The following is a 21827-nucleotide window of genomic DNA, read 5'->3' on the forward strand; positions in this document are numbered from 1 at the left end:
TGTGTTATTGATTTATTTTTCACTGCTCAGGCCAATAAACTGATGACGATAACAGTGGTGCATACAGTAGATGGGCTACCGTGAAAACACTTGCAGCATGCTATGGATTCACAGTGTACAGAAAATTAACATTCATGACACAGGCAGCAACAGTCTTTTTGCACTTATTCGTTTACTACCTAATGGGCCGCAAGTGATCACACAGCTGACTGCACTGTTAAGTACATACTTAGTAAGTATGCTCAAGCAACGGCCGGGCCGGTATCAAGGCACCCCGCCAGCGGCTCTCACAAAAACGGTTGCACAAAATTTCCAAACAGGCGTTATTTGGATAAACTGACCACATACTGGGAATGTAAATGCTTACTTTCTCACATGAAAATATATTTACACATAATAAAGTCACAAATTAACAGCTTTTAGCCTGCCTCAAAATCTCACAAGACTGATGGCCGGTCTCAAGGCACCAAGACGCAATGCATTGTGGGGCAGTTCATTATGTGCAGTAAGCTCATGCCTTATACTCAGAAATTATTGCTAATGTAGTATACATCCGGGCATGTCTCGCATACACAAAGTCCACATACTATGTAGTGTGAACGCACTAAATGCTCAATTTTATGTCATACTTAGTATGAATAATATGTTAGTATGTGATCTCAAACACAGACACAGTGGGGGAAAACAATTTGCTCAATTTTATTGTTTTGGACAGTGGGTTTTGCTATCAGCTAACAGAACTACACCAGCAGCTAAGTGCATCGCCGCCCAGAGGCGGTGCAGACATCTGTTGTGTATCTGTTGTGTGAAACATGCGAGTGAAAAACACGTCTGATACACTTGCGGTCTAGACGGGAGGTTAGCCAATTGTGGGTTGTAGTCATTCAATCAAACATTACAGCACTGGTAGTTGCAGACACACCTGGCGGAGATCTGCACTCTACTGAGTGCACCTTTCTAGTTGTTGACTGCTGCTTTGGCAACTGCAGTTGTTTACCATTTTTGCCAATAAAGCATATTGAATTGAATTGAATTGAATTGAATTGAATTGAATTGAATTGAGAAAGAAAGAGAATTTAGTGTTCATAGTGATTATTTTGGGGAAACATGACATTAGTGAAATGTAAATAATTCAGCTGTGTAAAATTGGAGTAGGCTACTTAGTTTATCTGTTATGACCAGTTATATACAGCTACAAGTAAAGAAGAAATTGTTTCAGGTATTGTCTATATTTTGAGTCAATTTAGTGTTTAGAGTGAGTTTTTGGGGGAAACATTACATTAGTGAAATGTAAATGACCATCACTCAGTTGTTCATCATCAAACAGTTGCATCAAATTGGAGTAGGCTACTCAATTTCTGTTATGACCTGTTAAACAGATTAATTCATTTGACAACGTTTTTTGTGTTGCTCTTGCATAGATTTAATGATATTGTTTTCACTTTACTGAAAGCAAACAATGAGCACTTATAATGACTTATAACCAGCTGGTAATGTATTATATCTGCCTATACCTCAAGAATTTCATTACTTGACCACAATGCACCAAATGACCCCTTAGAGTAACTTACAATCACATCATAATGCATTACAACAGTGTTTATAATGCATTATAAAAAAGTATATTATAATGTATTACAACTATGGGAATTATTATTAACACACTATAATCCTTGCAAAAAAAAGAAATGTCAGTGAGTGACCAGCAATTATGAAATATTATGATACTTGACCTTATAAGTCATTATAAAATGCTTTATAATGCGTTGTGACTATTGTAAAGCATTATGAATATTTCCGAGTGTTTATAATTATAATTATACAGTGCTATAAGCAGATTATAATTCATTGTAAGTATCTTTATAATGCATTATAGACATGGGCGTCATAGAAAGTGTTACCAAACTAACTAGTAGCCTGTGTAAGTAGTAGTCTCACAGGGAGCATCTTCTCAAAAAGAGATCCCATGAACAGTAACCCCCTAAAATCTACTTCTCCACACAATACAGCAACATGGCCTATGTTATAGGACTGCACAATTATGCCAAAAATGCTAATCCATAAAGGTCAATTCAAGTTCACGCAATCAGACTAATTCGAGTCAGGTTCAAGTAGCCAAGATAATTAAGTGTGCACCATACTTGCAAACCCTCCCGATTTTCCCGGGAGACTCACATTTTTCATTACCCCCTCCCGGTTTCCTTCCGGGAGCACAGTTCTCCCGCATTTCTCACGATTTATGGCAACTTTCACACCTTTTTATTCCTTTTCGTTATCTCAACCTGTTTCTGGCACGGTACAGCGTGTATAAGCCCTACTGTTTCCACCCAGACGGCAATAGAGCTACACCTAATGTCTGCTTGCGACACCGCAGCGCTCGCCACACATCCCAGCTAAACTGTCTTGATGCAAGCCATTGGAAATAACGGGTTTCGAAGCGCTGTGGTGCCATTGTCGCATTGTGTCTGAATGGGCCTTCGGTGAGTGAGAGAAGGAGAGGGAAATGGAGAGTACCAAGAGAAAGAAATACTCAAGCAGGAGCAAAAAATTAATGAATGAATGAAAACGGATGGATATTGTCCTACTTTATACCAGAGATTCACACAAGTTCACGCAAGAGGGACGAATTATTCTCTATTTTTTCCCAAGAATTAAAAGTAAAATTTAAAATAGGCCTATTTAACAAAAAAATACTGTTGCATTGTACTTATTATTTTGCAATTTCATTCTTTAAAAGTCACCAGAATGGAGGAAACAAAGTCTCTGAAATTCTAATTTTTCTGGGGGAGGATCCCCAGACCCCTCGAAGAGATGTTTTATGTAGCATAAGCCTAAATGTTTGATATCACATACCATATAATTAAACACATATGTAGGTCTATCTTATAATTTAGCATTGTATAATTTATTTAATATATAATTTATTTAACTTGATTTTCTATTAACTTAATTTTTTTGGCTGACAGTGGTTAATAAAGTCAAATAATATGGCATCACTACAGAAAGTCAGTGGTAAAATCATTGCTTTCCCGTCGGGTCAGTGTTACAGGAACTCTGGTTAAGCAACAACTCAGGCCTAGCCTGACAGTTAACCTGCCCTGGACCAGGTTAGTTTCCCAGCATAAGTTGCCATTGTAACTGAGCCTGAACTATTGGTGCCTTCCTTCAAATGAAACTTGTGAGCTAGTGTTTACAACATAAGAAGTCGTGTACACAAGATGCTTGCCGTTCAAGAGGTTAAGTCGTGAGAACACCGCTGCTAAGCAACGGCAATATTAACGTTACTGTCAGCGTCTAGAAGCCACAGGCTAACAATTTAGCAAGCGGGTAACATAATGCAGGAAATGCAAAGGCATAATGACGGAGGAAAAAGATGAGGTTGTTGGGAATATCAACATTTTCCTCAAACATATTATAAAATTACGAAGAATTAAAATATACGACTAAAATTACAATATATTCACTTATTATGTACCAAAAAATGAACTTCCATGGCCTCCACCATTTCTGACGACATCAATAAACACGTCACAAGTCGTGAACTCTGAGCTTTCAGAAACTTTCTACTTACAAGGTCATGAATACCACAAGAGGGGGACGTTCATATGGACTCTTCCCGTGAACATGGTAAACACAATCCCATTTGAAGGCACCATATGTTGAATTTGCTTTATGAAACCGAATCAACTGAAAATTAGTCAGACTAACTGAACAAATTCCTGACTTATTTGATAAACTTTGCGTTATGCGACGGCCCCATGTTTTTTTTTACTTCAACATTACCAACACAGAATTTCTTGACCTAGTGCAGCAACTCCTATTTTTTCTTCAACATGAAATAAAATGGTCAGCCCTGCAATAGTCTGGCGACCTGCCCAGGGTGTACCCCGCCTTCGACCAATGTCAGCTGGGATCGGCTCCAGGCACCCCACGGTCCCTGAATAGGATAAGTGGTTACAGATAATAGATGGATGGATGAATGAAATAAAATGTCTATATACAAGTCAAGTGTTTGTTTCTTTAAGTTGTAAAAAATACATGATAATGTTAAGTGTTCATCAGAGTGATGGCCTGTGAGAAAAATTAACTTGATATATTTAATAAACAATGAGTTTTGGTGAGTAACACTGACAGCGCTTTTGTTTGTTTACAAGGAAATTCAACAGGACCCCTTAAAGTAACCTTTTGCCCTTCCAGTATATAGAGCCGGCACAGACAGATCACTGATCATTGTTTTCACTGCCATCTAGTGGTGAAAACTGTGATTTGTCAAACCAAGGGACATTATATATGGGCTCATATAAAAAATAATGCAGTTTGACATTATAAACTTTCTTAGATTAGATATTGACATCTTAAACAACTACCAGGATACTAAGAAACACTGACCTTCTTTGAGCAGTCAATTCAGATATCTGAACACACAGATTGTAAAAAAACTAAGTAGGTACTTATGTACAACATTAAACATTCATGACTAAATCAGCAACATCAGCACACTTTAATTCATTGTTGCACAGAAATACATTACTAAACCTTTTTTCTAACTGAGCCCCACCCAATTCAAAACTGTTAGCAAGGTGCAGACAAAAAATACAGTATTTCTCTCTAGTGCAATAACCAAAACCATCATAACTTTGGCAGGAGGACCCTATCGATCAAAGTAACAACAAGATAAACTAAAAGGGTATTTTTAGCCAAAAGAGATAACCAGTTCAGAGAATGTAAAACCTAATTTACTGTGTGCAACACGATGTCGACACAGCGGGCAGAGACTGTAGTCCACTGTTCCTTTCACAAGATGCTTGAGAACAACCTGTTCAAGTTCGGTGTTACAACTCCTTATCAGTGGTTAGGGGGCATAACTCCACTTCTGGGTTTAGCTTTTGAAAAAGCATTTAAACTGTCTGATTATGCAATGTATGGTTCTCAACTTTGTGCAGTGAACATTTTAAATATTTAATATTGGCTGTTGATCACAAAGATTAGGTTTATAAGTATGCTTAAAAAATATTTATAAAGAGAATATGATAATGTAGATAATATGATGAGACTGCAGAGTACCTTATGCAAAAGATGAACTTACTAGTCGATTGAAATGTGCTGATGCAGATGCAGTTTTGCTATAAACCTATACAAAGGAGTCTCTTTAGCATTCACTGTAGAGAGATTTATGGAAAACCTGGAAGCATTAAGAAACTCACAACTATACATTTATGTTTAACCTAAGAAGCAATAACATGATATTATTGGTGTTACATTACAATCTGATATTGGTCCAATTTCAGACTGAATATACTGTATATTATATATATATATATATATATATATACCTGTCACAAAAAAAACTAAATGCAATCTAATGACCTTTACCCTAGAATGATATCCATCAGCAGTGGAGTATGTGAATTATTCTGTTATATTTAGGATAAAGCTCTTCTGTTTATTTGTAACTTTAAATGATTTTGTGCAGAATGCTACTTGGAAAACAAAAAGACAGATTCTGAAACTTGGCAATCATATTCAAGGAAAGCCTTATGAACCTCGATGCCTTTGTCCCTCCACACGTACAGTACGTATAGAGTGGACTTTGGAGCTGGGACAGTACTGTATGTAATTCCAACCTACCACCAATACACAACATCTTTGGTATAAAAGGCCGATGAGGACATTGAGGCCTCAGTCTCATCTGAGTACTCACCAAAGGAGCCAAAGGAGAATTGCACAGAGAGCCTACGATGGGGAAATCAAAGCTCTGTCTTTCCCTACTCCTAACCACACTTACCTTGGCTTGTAAGTATTTTTTTTTTATTTACATCGTGTTGCTTTTAACTGGGGATACCATTAATTGTTTACAATAGTATTAAAGCAAACACACCAAAGTGAAAACATTGGTCTCTTTTTGAAGTAAAATAGTTTTCTTGCAGGTGGAAACAAAGTTTTACATCTAGTTTTCTTATGATTGTCTTTACAGATGCCCAAGAGGAGCAGGGAACATGCCTGTGTAAGTTCCACTATTTTCACATCTAAATTACACAACCTGAACATGATGTAAAAGTTAATTGCACTGCAGCTGCTCAAGTAATCTACAACTGACATTATATTTTAGGAGATCAGAGGTAAACTGAAAGTTGATGCTCGCACAAGCATTTTTTCTCACGTCTGTATTGAAACACTACAGTATATGATATCCATGTAGCACTTTTTAAATCATGGCAGAATTGTTAAGGCTAAACTGTCACACTTTCTCACAGTACTTGCAGCATGCTGCTAAAATAAAATCATTTTCTTCTCTACCAGTAAACCAAAGGTACAAAGCCTACCACAAGTATGAATACTTGTACGAAGCTGAGTCCTTGAACGCTATCAATGGTGCTTCAAATCTGAGGAATGGACCTAAGGCCACTTGCAAGGTGCATGCCACTACCTTAACAGCTAAATTTCATCATTCTCCATAATATTGAATCCATTTAATATACATACTTTTCTTACCCTATATCTAAAAGCTAAAATAATCTTTTAAAACAGGTTGAAATTGAAGTACCTCAGACTTGTAGTTTCATCGTCCGCACCACTGGCTGTAGCCTGAGTGAGGTGGTCGACATGGACGCAGAGAGCAACCCTGTGTTCAGTCCTGCACCCAGCTCTGATGCCTTTGCTGCTGAAATGGAGAGGTACGATACATAAAAAAATGTTCCTCATCTAGTGCATCCAGTTGCATGAACGCACATTGAAACACATTTGCTATAGGACTTGATGGTTAAAGTCTCACATTTTGTGTAGGTATCCTCTGAAGGTTGTGGTTGAAGGTGTGTACGATGTGAAACTGTACCCCGAGGATGGTGAGACAACAACAATCCTGAACATCAAGAGGGGTATCATCTCTGCCCTGGCTGTGCCTCTGCTGGAAGAAGACAAGAATAAGTATATGGTAAGTCTCCTATTTATTACTGTACACTAAAAATTAAACACTTCTCACTTCCTCATGTGAGAACTGTTTCCTCAAATACAATCAAAAGAATGTGACGGCAATTAAAAGATAACAATATCTCTGTTCATACCCATTTCAGCCCACTATCCACGGCAAGTGCAAGACCACTTACGCTGTCAACGCCAGAGAGGACATTGCAACTGATATCAGCCTCACCAGGGACCTGTCCAGATGTGACAAATTTGTCCCAATCAGAGATCACACCAGCCCCTTGGCGCTTATCTCTGGCATGGTAAGATATTCAAGCAACACATGGGTGGGGTCTGGTTGGAAATGCTGACAAAGTACATTTTTCCTAATAAGCAACACTGCTGAACTGATTTTTCCAACTTCACTTACTCAAGATCCAACAAAAATTACATCACTGCACTAATTCTGTCTGACAGATATGTAATTCTCTGCATTGTAGTGTAAAAGCACACCGTCACAGTATCCTTGGCACTTTGGGTCTAGAAAAGAACTTTACAAATAAAATATACTATTATTATTATTATTATTACTACTACTCTTAGCATTCACAATATTGTTGAGACGTGATTTCAGAAAAGCTAAATTATTTGTCTTTCAGCACTACCCTCTTGCCCAGCTGGTCAGAAGCTCACAGACCTGCAACTACAAGTTTGACAATGAGAAAAAACACATGACCTCTGGGTCCTGCACTGAGAAGCACATCATCATTCCCTACTCTCACAAGTAAGTCCAACTTTACAGTGCACTCCTTACTGCGCTCCATTATTTAAGTGTACATACTGATGTGTCCTGTCCAAGGATTCTATTGTACTTTTCAACCTTGTGTTGTCTCTACAGGGGAGAATATGGAGTTACCAATGTTGGAAAACAACAACTGACTCTGGTTGAGGTTTCTACTCATAACGAAAGAGTCTTCGATAGCAGTAAGTGCTTTGTATTTAGGGCTAATTATAAAAAAATGGAATTTAAGATATGAACAACTCATTCCAAACTTGTACTTGTGTATCACAGGTGACATTGTCAAGGGTCTTCACATGGAGGCTGTCGAGGACAGGAGTGTTGTCCAGGATAAAGATGCAGGTCTGAACCTCCTGAGAGAACTAGCCACTCTGCCCGAGACCGAGGGTGAGAGGAGGGCCCACCTCTTCCAAAAGCTTGTCACCATGGTCCGTGGAATGAAGACTGAGACCCTGAGTCCCGCCATTCCTGAGGCTCTTGCAGTGTCCCGTGTCCTGACCTACCAGCTTCTGGCACAGTGTGGAACCCCTGAGTGCAGCAGTGCCATCATGCAGATCCTCAGGACTTTTGACAGCTCCTCACTCGAGGTCGATGCCGGTGTTTTTGCTATGGGACTTGTGTCCAATCCCTCCGCCCTCCTGATCAATGACATGCTCGAGATGGCCAAATACAAGCCCAGCAAGCCCATCATGTATGCGCTGAGCAACGTTGTCAAGAGGTGAGTCAACTTAACTACACTTTATTCCAGGTTGAATATCTGAATAATATTTCAGCAAACGGTTTCCCTATTTATGTAAAATAAGATCTGCAGGCTTTGAACTATAAATATTGTTTTTTCTTCAACAGATTTTACAAAGCTGAGGGAAAACTGATCCCTGAGATTTACTCTGTCGCTGAGTTCGTGGCTGGCCAGTTGGGTGACTGTTCTGGTGACAAGGACAACACTTTCATGACATTGAGAGTGGGTAACCTTCCCTATTGATCAAAATGTAAATGACCGACAACACCAGTGACAACAATATTAATGTGGCCTTTGATTCTAGGTTATTGGAAATATGGCTCCAGCTCTGGTATCTGCTGGTCCTGCACTCAGATCTGCTGTGATCCAGTGTGTGAACCAACCTGCTGCTCCCCTGGCTGTGCAGCAGGCTGCCATCCAAGTGTTCAGGCTGACTCCCGTACCCGAAGAGGCAAGTCAAATTATTTCAAAGGTTTGACACATTATTTGAATAATTACTTCTACTATATACTCAATTTATTGATGTCTATTGTTCACAGGGAAGGGAGGTTCTCATGCAGGTGCTTTTGGACAACACCAGCCCCATGCAAAAGCGTATTGCTTCATATCTGGCACTTATGAAGGACCCCCAGCCCACTGAACTGGCCCAGCTGGCTGCTGCCTTACCCAATGAGCAGGACAAACAAGTCAAGAGCTTTGTGATCTCCCACATTACCAACATTTTGTCCTCAACGGAGCCAGAGACCCAAGAGTAAGTGAAAAGCCATATCAGATTTATGTTTACATTTCTTAAATGTATTGTTTCACTATATGGTGAGTAGACGCCCTGATTTGATCATCATCAGATGTTTAACAGTAATATGTTTACTTCTTTCCTACAGACTGAGACAGAAGATTCAGGATGCACTGCAGGGTAATGAAGTTGGGCCCACCATGGACCCCACCAAGTTCTCTCGCAACTACAAGATCGGATCTGTGGAGGGCAACATGATCTTTGAGGGTACCAGCTATCTGCCCAAGGAGGTCATGCTTGAAATGACTCTGAAGGCATTTGGCTTTGACATCGACATGATGGAGGTAAACATTTTGAGCTGTTTCAATCTAAATCGTGCTTTGAGACAATTTTTCAATAAGCTTATTTGAAAAATGTGTCACCTTTACAGATTGGTATGGAGGGAAAAGGATTTGAGCCAACCGTTGATGCCCTGTTTGGAGAGAATGGCTTCTTCCCCGACACTGCCCTGAAGACAATGTACTTTGTCTCTGACAACATGCCACTCAGAGTCAATGAGATTCTGCAGAACATACTTCCTGCTCTGAAGAAGGACAGGATGAAGAGACAGGTATTCATGCCATACCAATTTGCTTTGTACACGTGACTAAAACAACAGTAATTATGATGATCAATTTTTCATAAGGGAAAAATCTTGAAATAGAGCGCGCACATCTATGTTTAGGCCTCCCAGAACCTGATGAGGGAGATCGGACGCAACCTCAACAAACTCGTGAACGAAATGAAGACAGCACAGTCTCCAGAGGCAATGGTGTATCTGAGACTTTTAGGAAATGAGCTGGGATATCTGAAAACCAACGAAATGGAGGAGATGGCCTACTCTGCTGCCATGATGATTGACAGCATGTTCAAGATGTTCCCAACTGATGTAAGGACCTTTTTAAGGGCATATTTGACGATCAAACAATGCATTATTTTAGAAAGTCCTTGTTTATGATTTAAATGTCCTATGTCTATCTTTATTTGCCGCAGATCATGAAGTCACTGATGACCAAGGCTGACAACACAATCTTCGCCCACTACATCTTCATGGACAATGAATTCTTCCTGCCTACAGTCACTGGTGTGCCTCTGAGGATTACAATGTCTGGTACTTTTACCCCTGGCATCAAGGGTGGACTTCAGATTGCTCGCGATATGGTAATTATCCATAAATGTGTTTAAATGCCACCAATATTTTTTTATAATGAACAGCATTAACAAAACTCTTCACATTTCTCCTATGTGTCCACACAGAGTGAGGTGACCTTCATGCCCTCTGCTGGCATTGAGTTTGTATCTCAGATTGGGACCTTCATGCCTGAATATGTCAACTCTGGATTAGAGATGCACACCAACTTTTTCCACGAAAGTGGGCTCAGTGCCAAGATCTCCATGGAACGTAACAATGTCAAGCTGACCATCCCTGCTCCAACGAGTCCTATGAAGCTCATCAAAATGACGTATGTTTAAGTAGAACTTTTGGAAAAAGCAACAAGCAGAGAGTGCTTTGCACCTCTGGTTGTAATGCAACTGTTAAACTAGCTAACCTGAAGTATAAAGGGGACAATGATATTTAACCAAATTTAAAATAGCCGTGTTTGTAGCTCAAGTGTATCATTTTTTTCTTTCCGTAATCATGGCCTCATACAAATAATTTAGGGGATATTATATCTTTGATTACAACAATTTCAACTTTTCTATATTTTGTATAAAACAGACAAAGTTGCATTCTAATTTGTCTACATTTAAAATTTAGAAACAACCTAGTGGCAGTGACTGGATCAGAGGTGAAGACCATCCCCCCTATGGTGATGGACAAGGTTGATGTTAGCGAGTGCACTCCCTTCTTTGCTGGAATGAAATACTGCACTGCTCTGCAGTACACTGATGCTTTCTCTCAGGAGACAGCCCCCTACTTCCCCATCACCGGAGACAGCAAGTAAGCAAGACTTTTTAAACCACCAGCACATCATTGTCTTTTCTAAATAAATGACTTACTAATATTAATCGAATTAAATTAATTATCTACATAGATTTTCTGTGGAACTCCACCCCACTGGTGAAGTAACTGAGTACACAGCCACTGTTGCCTACGAACTCCTCAGGGAGGGACAAGAGGGCCGGCATAAGGTTGACTCTGTGAAGTTTGTTCTGAGGGCTGAAGGTAATTTACAATATTGAAAAAAAATTCTGATTTATCACTAGCTCAATTTTGAAAAGCTCTAACATTTAGTGGAATTCCGCAATATGAATTTGGTTGGTCAACAACAGGTGCAGAGCCCACTGAAGCCAGAGCAATCATGAAATATAACAGAAGAAAGAATGTCATCACAGCTGATATCCAGATCCCTGACTACGATGTGGAGGCTGGACTCAGGCTGGGTGTTGTTGATGGAAACACCAAGGGCAAAGGAACTCACTCCATCTCTCTTGACTTGATAAACAAGAACATCCCTCAGCTCTCCCTGGTTAGCCGTGCCAAGTAAGAAATCAACCATAAACCCTCATGATATTAATGTCACCCTCATCATTAAGAGTATGGTAACTCACTGGCACATTTTTTCAGTCTGAAGGCCATGAAGGAAGGTATGCTGCAAGTCCAGCTTCTTGTCCCCTCAATCAATGCTGATGCCACCGTCACAGCTAACATGAAACGTGATGAAGAATTGGAATTGGAGCTCAAGAGTGAAATCAAGATAATGGCCGCCACCTCTGAGCAGAAAATCGCAATGAAATATGGTAATTTTCCAGGAACCCTTCTTTCAGAATATTACATAACAATTGCTTGCTTCTTGGACCGGAGCGTATGAACCTGGGTCACATCCTAAATGTAACTACATCTGGCATTTTCAGAACTGTGGTAAAAATTTGGGACCCAAAATATGGGTCTATTTTGTCTGAGAGAAAATGCCAAATTATATTTTGTTTTAGAGTAATTTTATTCCCAGATTACGTCTAACCTGGGGATTAGAGGAATATTTCTTCATGTCTCGAAATTAAATTCATTGTTCTCTATTGTTGCAGATGCCAGCAAGTTTGAGGTTGAGTTCAAGTCTGATGTGAACACTGACACCACCAGTTTGCCAACTGCTGATATGGTTGAGCAGTATGGCAACCAACTTCTTGACATGCAGTTGGGGCAGACTGACATGAAAGTCCGTCACATCTTCAAGAAGTTTGTGGAGGTATGCATCTTGAATTTAGCAATTATTCACATTTTTTGGGCAAAAAATGTGGAGCATGCATAAAACACTGGTTGTCCTTTTCTTAGGCAGCAAACAGCTACATGGAAAAGTATGGTGCTGATATCCCTTACATTCAGAACTTCAGAGTGCCTGATATGCCTGAGATTTCCCTGCCAGAGACACTGTTCCTGAAAAAGTAAGTGTGAACAACTCTGAGGTAAATGTTTAAATTATCTATTTTTCCCCAAAACATTTATGCATTTTACTTTTGTCTTTATAACAGTGAGGCAAAGGCTGTCTACTACCTCAACAATGAGCGCTTCACCATTACTATCCCTCTGCTTCTTGGAGGAAAGTCAACAAAAGAGTTTAACTTCCCACCAGCTTTGACCACACCTAGTGTGTCTCTACCCCAGTTTGGACTGGAGATTGTCTCCATGGAAATTCCGATCCCAGACCTTGTTGTCCCTAAGAGCCTTACTCTGTCCATTCCTCTTTTTGGCAAAGCTGAGGTTTCAACTCTGATGAAGAGCAACTTATATGACATGGAAGCCTCAATGGCTGCCGGCAAAGACGTAGTGGAGGCCGCAAGCTACTCAGCTAAGTTTGATGTGAAAGGAACCTCTCCACTTGACATCCTCTCAATAAATATTGAAGGTATTTCATAGTTAATATTCATGAATTTAAGATGTGTTACATTGTTATTGACTCACAGTGTTGTTCACTTCCAATGATGTGAAACAATGTCATTTCAGTTCCAATGTTACAGTGTTCCCTGATAAATGTATTGATTTTCAAATTATCAATCATTTTTCTTCTTTTGTGTTTTATTTAGGATCTGGAATGTTGGCCACCACTGATTCCATCAAGGCCCATTTGAAAAGCTCTTTGACTCATAAATTCCTTGAAGCCAGTGTTAGTATCATTGAGGATGCAACCATCACAGACAAAATCAATTTGAAATCAAGTAGCAAGATTGAAGCCAAAAGCCCATTTGGTCTCAATATTGCACTAGAGCACACTGGCATGACTGGAATCAACACTGAAGAGATCTCTGCTGATAGCAACTTTGACGGAAGGTTCACGGCTGGACCCATGTATGGCAAGACCATATCAAGCCAGTCATTCTCCATCTTTCCATTCAGGCCAGAAGCAAAGATTGATTCTTCTGTGCAGGTTGACTCCACCATTCTTAAGGCCCAGAACACAATTGCAGCAACACTTGCCAATGGTGAATTCTCAGTTGTATCTAACACCAATGCCTTTGAAGACCTCTTGACCCATGTTGCTGAGCTTTCCTTCAAGGAGAGCAAGCTGTCACTGAAATGTAATGCAAATGCCCTTGCTCTTGGCATGAAGATCCGCAACCAGGCTGAAGCCTCTGCTGGTGCTGGTGAAGTTGTCATGAGAATGGAGACAAATGCAGACAACTCTGAAAACCGTGTTTACTCTCTGCTGACTGCCTCTCTTGATGTCACTGGTTTGGCTGTTAACAGCGATGCCACTGTGAAGCTCCTTGAAAATGAGGCTACTCACAAGGCAACTCTTAAAATGAACAAGGATGGTTTGACCACAAGTGGAACAACCACCCTTCAGAGCCCCCTGTCCCTGGAAAACACCTTCAATGCTGGGCTTGATGCTTCAAGAGCTACTCTATCCATTACCAACAAGGCTGCAATGCGTGACATCAAGGTTGATAATACCAACACTATGACCATTACTCTCTTTAGTCTTGACTTCAACTCAAAGGCTGAAGCCACTGCCAGTGAATATGCCTCTTACACTCATGATATCACCATCGACCTGAAACCCTACACTGCCTCTGCAAATGTTAATAACAACCTGAATCTTCTGGAGGCCAACTTCATTAATGACGCTCAGCTCCAGGCCGAGCTTTACAAGATGGACCTGACTGGAAACCTGAAAGCCATCTATGGCGAGGAAGAGATCAAGCACACTTACCAGGTAAATTATGCTGATATGACAGCTAACGCAAAGTGCAGCACCACTGGTAAACTCTTTGGAACTCACACGAATCAAAACACAGAGCTTGAGATTGTCGGCCTTGCTGCCAGGATCACCAACGATGCTCGCTTCAACTCACAGCCAATGCGCTTTGACCACACCATCCGTTGCAGCATTGTTCCTTTTGATTTCAACCTTGATGCCATTTTTAATGCTGATGGAGACATGATTATGTATGGAAAGCATAGCGCCCAGCTCTATGGCAAGCTCCTCCTTAAAGCACAACCCCTGGCTTTTGCTAGCTCAAATGAATGCAGAGCATCAGTAAACCAGCAGCTAGATAACGGTTTTGCTCTTGAGACCACATTTGACAACAAGATGGATACTGTTCTGTCACTCCAAGAGCAGAAGACCAGTTTTAGAATGAAGTCTAAAATGAATGAGCATGCCTTTAATCAGGACATGAGTATTTACAACACTGCTGAGAGAACTGGAATTGAGGTTTCTGGCACCATCCTCACAAACATGCTCAATGCAGACTCCACAGAGAACCAGGAATTCACCATCTCTTCCTTCCTCAAGTATGACAAGAACACAGATTGTCAAATAATTCAGTTCCCTCTAATTGAAAATCTGCCCGCAGTCTTGGAAAGCATCAAGGGCATTGTTGTGCGTGTTGCAGAGGCACTACAAGACTACATCAACAATGAGGAGATAAGGGCTAAACTTGAGGCTCTTCCCCAGTATGTAAGTGACTTTGTTTCTCAACTGAATTTAGAAGGCAATGTCGTTCAGCTGAAGGAGTATTTCAATGATCTTACCCAAGATTATGTCATCTCCATGGAGGATGTAGAAGCCTCTTTGACAAACCTGAAGGCTACTGTTGAAAAACTGCTGGCTGATCTCACACTTTACATCCAAAACTTTGCTGGTATGGTGAAAGAGATCATTGTAAGTGGCACCCTGCCTGAAACCCTTATTCAGAAGATCCAGGAACAGCTGAATGCCATCAACGAGCAGTATGACATCAAGGCATTGGTTGTGTATGTGATTGATACCATGAGGGAGATGATCCAGCAGATCGACTTGGAAAAACTCAAGGGCAGCAGCATCGCATTCCTGAGTGATATTGATTCCAAGTATGAAGTCAAGGCCAAACTACAGACAATTATTAGTGACATGAAACAAATAATTGAGACCTTTGACATGCAGAAATTTGTTGTTGACCTGAAGGAGTACATTTCATCCATCAACTTTAAAGCTTACATCGAGAAACTCGTGAGTCAGATTCCCACAGATATTCTCAGCGATATAACAAATTACATCAAGGGAATGATTCAGGACCTTGACATCCTCGGTAAGATCAACACATTCTATGCCAAGATGAGAGAGTTGATTGTAAAGTTTGAGGCTGACAAAAAGGTTCAGGCTGTCTTGGAAAAGACTGTTGAGCTCATCAAACTGTTCAAAATTGAGGAATCTATCAGGGCTGTAGCCAACATGGTGAAGGATGCAGACATCCCTACCAAATTCTTGCAAGTCTTCCAGGGTGCTATTGACTACTTGAAAACAACTGAGGTTAAGGATATGATTGATGATCTGAATAAGTATATTGAAACAATTGTGCAAAAGCTGAGGTCATTGGAGTACAATAACGTTGTAGATTATGCCAATCAAATTATTGCTGAGTACACAGTTAACGTGAATGAGCTGATCAGGACTCTTGAAATCCCCCAGAAACTTGAGGCAACAAGAGATTTTGTCAATCTTGTCTTATCCTCTGTTAAAGGCCTTATGGAAAACCTGAGAGAAATCAAAGTTGCAGAAATGATTAAATCTGTAAAGGATATCATTGACACAGTTGTGCTTGACAACCTTAAGAGTTTTGCTGAATTTATAAAACAGGGAATTACAAATCTGGATGTCAAAGCTGAGATTAACTCTTATCTGGGCCTCGTAAGCAGTTGCTACACTAAGGTCATCAACATCGTCACTGATATATTCACCAATACGGTTGAGATGATTAAGAGCCTGGCACCTGAGCAAAAATTCATCAGCGAGATTCAACAGATCATTGAAGGGCTCATTATGCAACTTAAGAAAGTTGAGTTGAATACGCCATCCTTCAACATTCCTCTCACTGATCTTGTTGTGCCCACTGTGAAGTTTAGCATGGATAAGCTTGAGCAGTTTGAAATCCCAACACAGCTGGACATCCCTGAGTTCACCATCCTGGGTTCCTACACTGTGAACGCCATCACAATTTCCTTTGATGACATCAAGCAGAGAATCATTGAACTTCTTGATTTCATTGGAAACTTTGAGATCAAAATGCTTGATGTGGATGCTTTCTTTGGAGATCTGACCATGAACTACCTTCCTTCAATGCCTGAGATGACTTTCCCAGAAATCACCCTTCCTGAGATCTCATTCCCTACCATCCCACAAGTTCCTGTAGAAAAGCTTGTCAAGTCTCTTCAGGTTCCTGAGATCACACTACCAACCATTCCAAATCAGATTATGATCCCATGCTTTGGTAAACTCTATGGTGAGATCAAATTGCAAACTCCCATCTACACTGTCAAGACTTCTGCTGAGTTCCAGAACTCCACTGATAATGAAATGACACCTCAGTTCACTGGATTCCTTACTTCCCAGGCCACATCTCCAAGTTTTGAAATTCTTAATTACAAACTTGACTCCACTGCTCGTATTGCAATCCCCAAAATGAGTCGTGTTGTCCTTGCAGAGACTCTTAAGTTCAACCACCTTGCTCTTGGAGTGGAACATCAGGCATCTGTAACTCTCTATGGCATATCAGCCCAGGCCCAAGGCAAAACTACAATTAAGGTTATCTCTACACCTTACACTGCTGACTTCATGAACACAGCCTTTTTAACTAATGAAGAAGGAATGTCTGCCTCTTTCGATACAACTTACAATCATCAAGTGGACCTCTCTATTGTCAATTTCAGGAGTGAGGCCACTGTAACCCAGAAAGTAAGTGCTCTCCAAGATGGCTACACCCTCACTCTAACAGTTGACAATTCAGGCACTGGCAAATTCAATGCTGATGATGGCACCCACAAAAGCAACTTGCAATTGTCACTAACTCCCAGTATTATGACACTAACTGTCTCTGGTGACACAGACTCTCCCATCTTAAAGATGAAACAGCAAATTACTGCTGAATCTGGCACCCTTTCCTACTTCAAGTTTAATATCCGCAATGAGGCAGAGACACCAGTCATTAAGAACAGTCTTGTTGTGGCAACTGGACATGCCAACCTTTATGATATGAAAGCTGAGCTGAAAGCAAGCCATGACACAGAACTGTATGGTTCAGTCAGTGGAGTCCTGTCCAATGGAATCAGCATTGTAGTCCGTCCGGTCGAGTTTGTCATTGAATTCCAAAACAAAGGAAATGGCAAGGTCACCATTTTTGAAAGTCTGATTGCTAAAATAGATCTGCAGAATGATTACTCAGCCACCTTCAAACCTACCAGCCAACAGATCAACACAGTAGCTGTGGCTCGTCTTAATCAGTACAAAATGTTCTACAACTTCACTGTTGACAATAATGAAAAGGAGGCTAGCATCTTTGCTAAAATGGAAAGCGAGGCCAATCTTGACTTCCTGACATACCCCTTCAGCATTCCTGAGATTAACCTGCCTTTTGTAGACTTCAATACTCCAGCTATCAGTGATCTGAACTTGTATGAGCAGACTGGATTGAAGAACATTTTGACTACCACTGAGCAGTCTGTGGACATGGATGCCAAGATTGTTTACCAGAAAAGCCAGGCTGCCCCCCTTGTTGATATGATGGGTCTGATCCAGATTCCCTCTGTGGGTAACTTGATCACAGAGCTATCTGTCAAGTCTGCCATCATTAATTTGAGTGTCAATTCTGGACTGTATGCTGATGATGATCTTGTGTTCCGCCTGGGAGCTATCACAGCCTCTGTGTTTGAGGGTCTAAAAGCCAAACTTGATGGCACAACCAGTCTGACCACCAAGAGAGGAATCAAGTTGGCCAATTCCCTGTCCCTTGAAAATCGTCACATTGAAGGCACTCATGACAGCACTCTCAGTATGAGTACTGAGACTTTTGAAACTTCCGTCTCTGTGGCTACAGTTGCAAAGATTGCCCTGCCTATACTCAACCTGGAGGTAAACCAAAATTTGGTTGCAGACACCAAAACCAAAGCAAATGCTGTCTCTACCTTGAGGATGAAGGGTGATTTCAACCTCCCTGTGATCATGGCTGTTGGAAAGGCCGATGCAGACCACAGTCTGAAGCTGGAAGGAAGCCTTGAGGATGTTTCCATGGAGTCATCTACTAAGGCCAACATGGACGGCACAGTGCTTGAAGACTATTTACTTTTGGGAGTCCTGGATAATGACATGAATCTGTATCTGAATAAAGATGGCCTACGCTCCACCTCCAAGGTCATTGCTGATGCCAAGCTTAACCAAGGTACCACCAAAGTCATTGGCATGGATGTAAATGAGAATCTCGCTGTTGAAGCCTCCCTGAGCCGTGTGTATGCAGTGCTGAAGTATACTGGCAACAACGAGGCAAACCTGTTCAATTTCAACACCAACGGGAAGCATGTTGTCCAGGCTACCATTGATCTTGCCCCAACATCTTCCTTGACTGCTGATATTGAGATTGATATATCTCAGCCAAGCAGCTTAGGTGACTTCACCATCTTTGAGAAAACTGTTGCTGAGGTGAACGCCGCCAAGCAGAAGATCTCTACCAATGGCAAGTTTGTCAGCCCATTGCACACCACGAACCTGGCAGTGGTAGTAGACAGCGACGCTCCTGGCTTCAAAGTCACCTTCAAGTCCTCTGCCACTTCTGTCATTGTGCTCTTTGAATATGACATGGATGGTGAGTTGATCAAATTCCCTTTACGCATTTATCTGTTTTATGTGAGCAAGCATTGTTGAGCACTAAATCTTACAAAACATTTTTTTTAATAGCTTCTACTACTGTGAACTTTGAAAATGAAGCTCTGAACATGGTCAGCAAAGCTGTCCTGACACACGCTGACATGACCATCGATGTCAATCATGTCATTACCCAAGCCCTGAGGTAACGTTCTGCATTTGTTTTACATTGTATGTTGAATAATTACTTCTGACATTCAAAGTTTAAAGTAATTAACTCCTTTCCATCACATTTTAGGAGAAAGCGCCAGGCTGATGACGGGTAAATATTCAATCAACAGTTTCTCTACATTTTCGTCTTGATCATTTATATTAATGTGTATGAATCAGATTTCTTCATATTAAGTATCAGTTCAAGAATTAATCATGGATTTTTATTTGAAATGCATTCTTTCTCTTCCAGTTACTCTCGTCACACCCTGAATGTGGACATCACCAGTCCTACTTTCACTGATGCGAACGCTCGTTATGCTGCTCGCAGAGATGGTATCACTACCTCACTATCTACCCCATCCACTGGCTTCCTGGGCCTTCAGGTCAATGGCAGAGTCCCATCTCAGATGATGGCAAGAGTCTATGGCCGTTATCCTGTGAGTATCACTAACATTACCTTTTTGATACAATGGCAAGCTAAATACCAAAATCATAATATAACTAAAATAATATTTTATTTTATTTCATTTTATTAAACAGTCTGCCCCAGAGGTTGATGTTGACATCTTGGTCATCAGATCATCTTCTAAGGATGCTGATAAGATGAACCTGCAGATTGCATACAACATGGAGGCACCCAAAGTAATGCTCTCTCAACTCAAGACAAGACTCCCTTCCATCATTTCTACATTCACAATGTTTGCTGACAAGTACCAGATCACAAGCAACATGGGAGAGTTGAAGAACTCTGTTGTTAACCGCATCAGTGAGGCCTATAATGCTGCAATCAACTACGACACTCAAATGAGCCAGCTGTCAATCTTCTTCAGGAACATCATTGTCCAGTACCAGAAGACTCTCCAGGTATTTCTGGATGCTGTTGTCAAGGTTTTGAGGGAAACCCAGTTCAAACTGCCTGGGTCTGATGAGATGACCACTCTCCCCGAAGCCCTGAAGAAGCTGACCAGCAGCATTGCTGCTATGCTAGATGTGGCCCTCCAGACTATCTATGACAACATGGAGGTCTACTATAACTCCTTTGTTGAGATGATCAGCAGTGTGAAATTGCGCATGCCAGTTGGTGATGCAATCACTGGAGGCCAGATATTGGATCAGGTCAAAACAGCTTTCAGGAACATCTTTGATGAATTGTTGGACTTTGTGAAAAAAATGGAGAGTCTTGACACAATGCTAGAGAACATTGGTGAGACCCTGAAGGCTATTGTTGAGAAATCTCAGGAGTTTGTTGACTCTGTCAAGTCTGACTATTTAGATGCAGTGTTCATCAACATCAATGTCCTCTATGTTAACCTTGTCACAGTCTTAAAGAATGTTGTCGACCAGATCTCTGCCCTAAATATGGAGCAGCTCAACAATTCATTTGAGTACATTATCGACATGTTCATTTATGTAGTGGAACAGTTCAATAACACTGTTTATGGTTTCCTGCAGCAAGCTTCGCTGGAGGCTCAAGCCAACTTGAAAGTTAATGAAGGAAGGCTTGAGATTGACCTTCCACTTTCCTTCCAGCTGTGAGGAATCCTCACAGACTGAGGCCTAAGTCCATATGAAATACTACCATCTGTTCAAAACGCATGCTTGGAAGGAGTATGGACAATTTGCTCTTTAACCATATTTATAACAATGAGTTCAACAGAACCAATCCTTGCATTGTTTATTGTGTACAAACATTGAAAATGTAACATTTTACTGAAACTCACCTTCTTGCAAAGAGTGAAAAACATCAATAAATTACATTAATGCAATCTGTAAATGTCTGATTTCCTTCTTTGTGATTCATTTTTAGAATTCACTTCTAAATTTTCAATAAATGAATGCAACTGTTAAATCAAACTACACAGAGAAGGGTATTGCTTATCATCACAACACAGTTTTCATGAATCTCACTGAGTTAATTTAGTCGTGATTAGCTCGTTCATGTCTATTTAGAGCGAGCAAGCGCGAACCCGTGGCTGACTTTCGTTGATTTAGCGGCCACAGGTGTCGCTGTTAACAAGCATTTCTGATTCTTACAAACAGTCCCTTTAAGTGGGCCTAATTAGCATGACCATCAATACCAGAAATGAAAAGGAGCAAGAATTACCTAAAAAAGTATAGCAAATGTACTTACAGTTCAATGGACGCACACAACAGTCAAACAAAGGCAGTAACACCCTTTGTAGGCTACTTGTCCTTTACTTCTGCTCGACTGCTTCCGGTTCAACAATGGCGGCTTTCTACAGATTAATAAACAAAGGAAGGTGGAGTTATGTAACATTATCCCCTAAAATCTACTAAATGTGTTATTTAAGGGCTGACATTTAAGGTGTTCTAAACTGTTTGTGTTTTGGC

The 21827-nt window shown here is 40.6% G+C and overlaps 1 protein-coding gene across 1 annotated transcript; it reads left to right on the forward strand.

Moving 5' to 3' along the window:
- Positions 1–8948: 8948 nt before the first annotated feature.
- Positions 8949–21154, forward strand: LOC141756362 (apolipoprotein B-100-like). Its single transcript, XM_074616031.1, has 18 exons — positions 8949–9189; positions 9320–9515; positions 9602–9781; positions 9896–10099; positions 10204–10371; positions 10468–10673; positions 10970–11152; positions 11247–11377; positions 11485–11695; positions 11780–11952; positions 12238–12398; positions 12485–12594; positions 12682–13055; positions 13234–19263; positions 19356–19467; positions 19561–19584; positions 19726–19912; positions 20016–21154. Exons 1-18 carry the CDS (start codon positions 8993–8995, stop codon positions 21009–21011), a joined length of 9843 nt encoding a protein of 3280 aa, XP_074472132.1. The 5' UTR covers positions 8949–8992; the 3' UTR covers positions 21012–21154.
- The last annotated feature ends 673 nt before the right edge of the window (positions 21155–21827 follow it).

Source organism: Sebastes fasciatus, chromosome 18 (assembly GCF_043250625.1).
Source record: "Sebastes fasciatus isolate fSebFas1 chromosome 18, fSebFas1.pri, whole genome shotgun sequence".
Lineage (NCBI taxonomy): Eukaryota > Metazoa > Chordata > Actinopteri > Perciformes > Sebastidae > Sebastes > Sebastes fasciatus.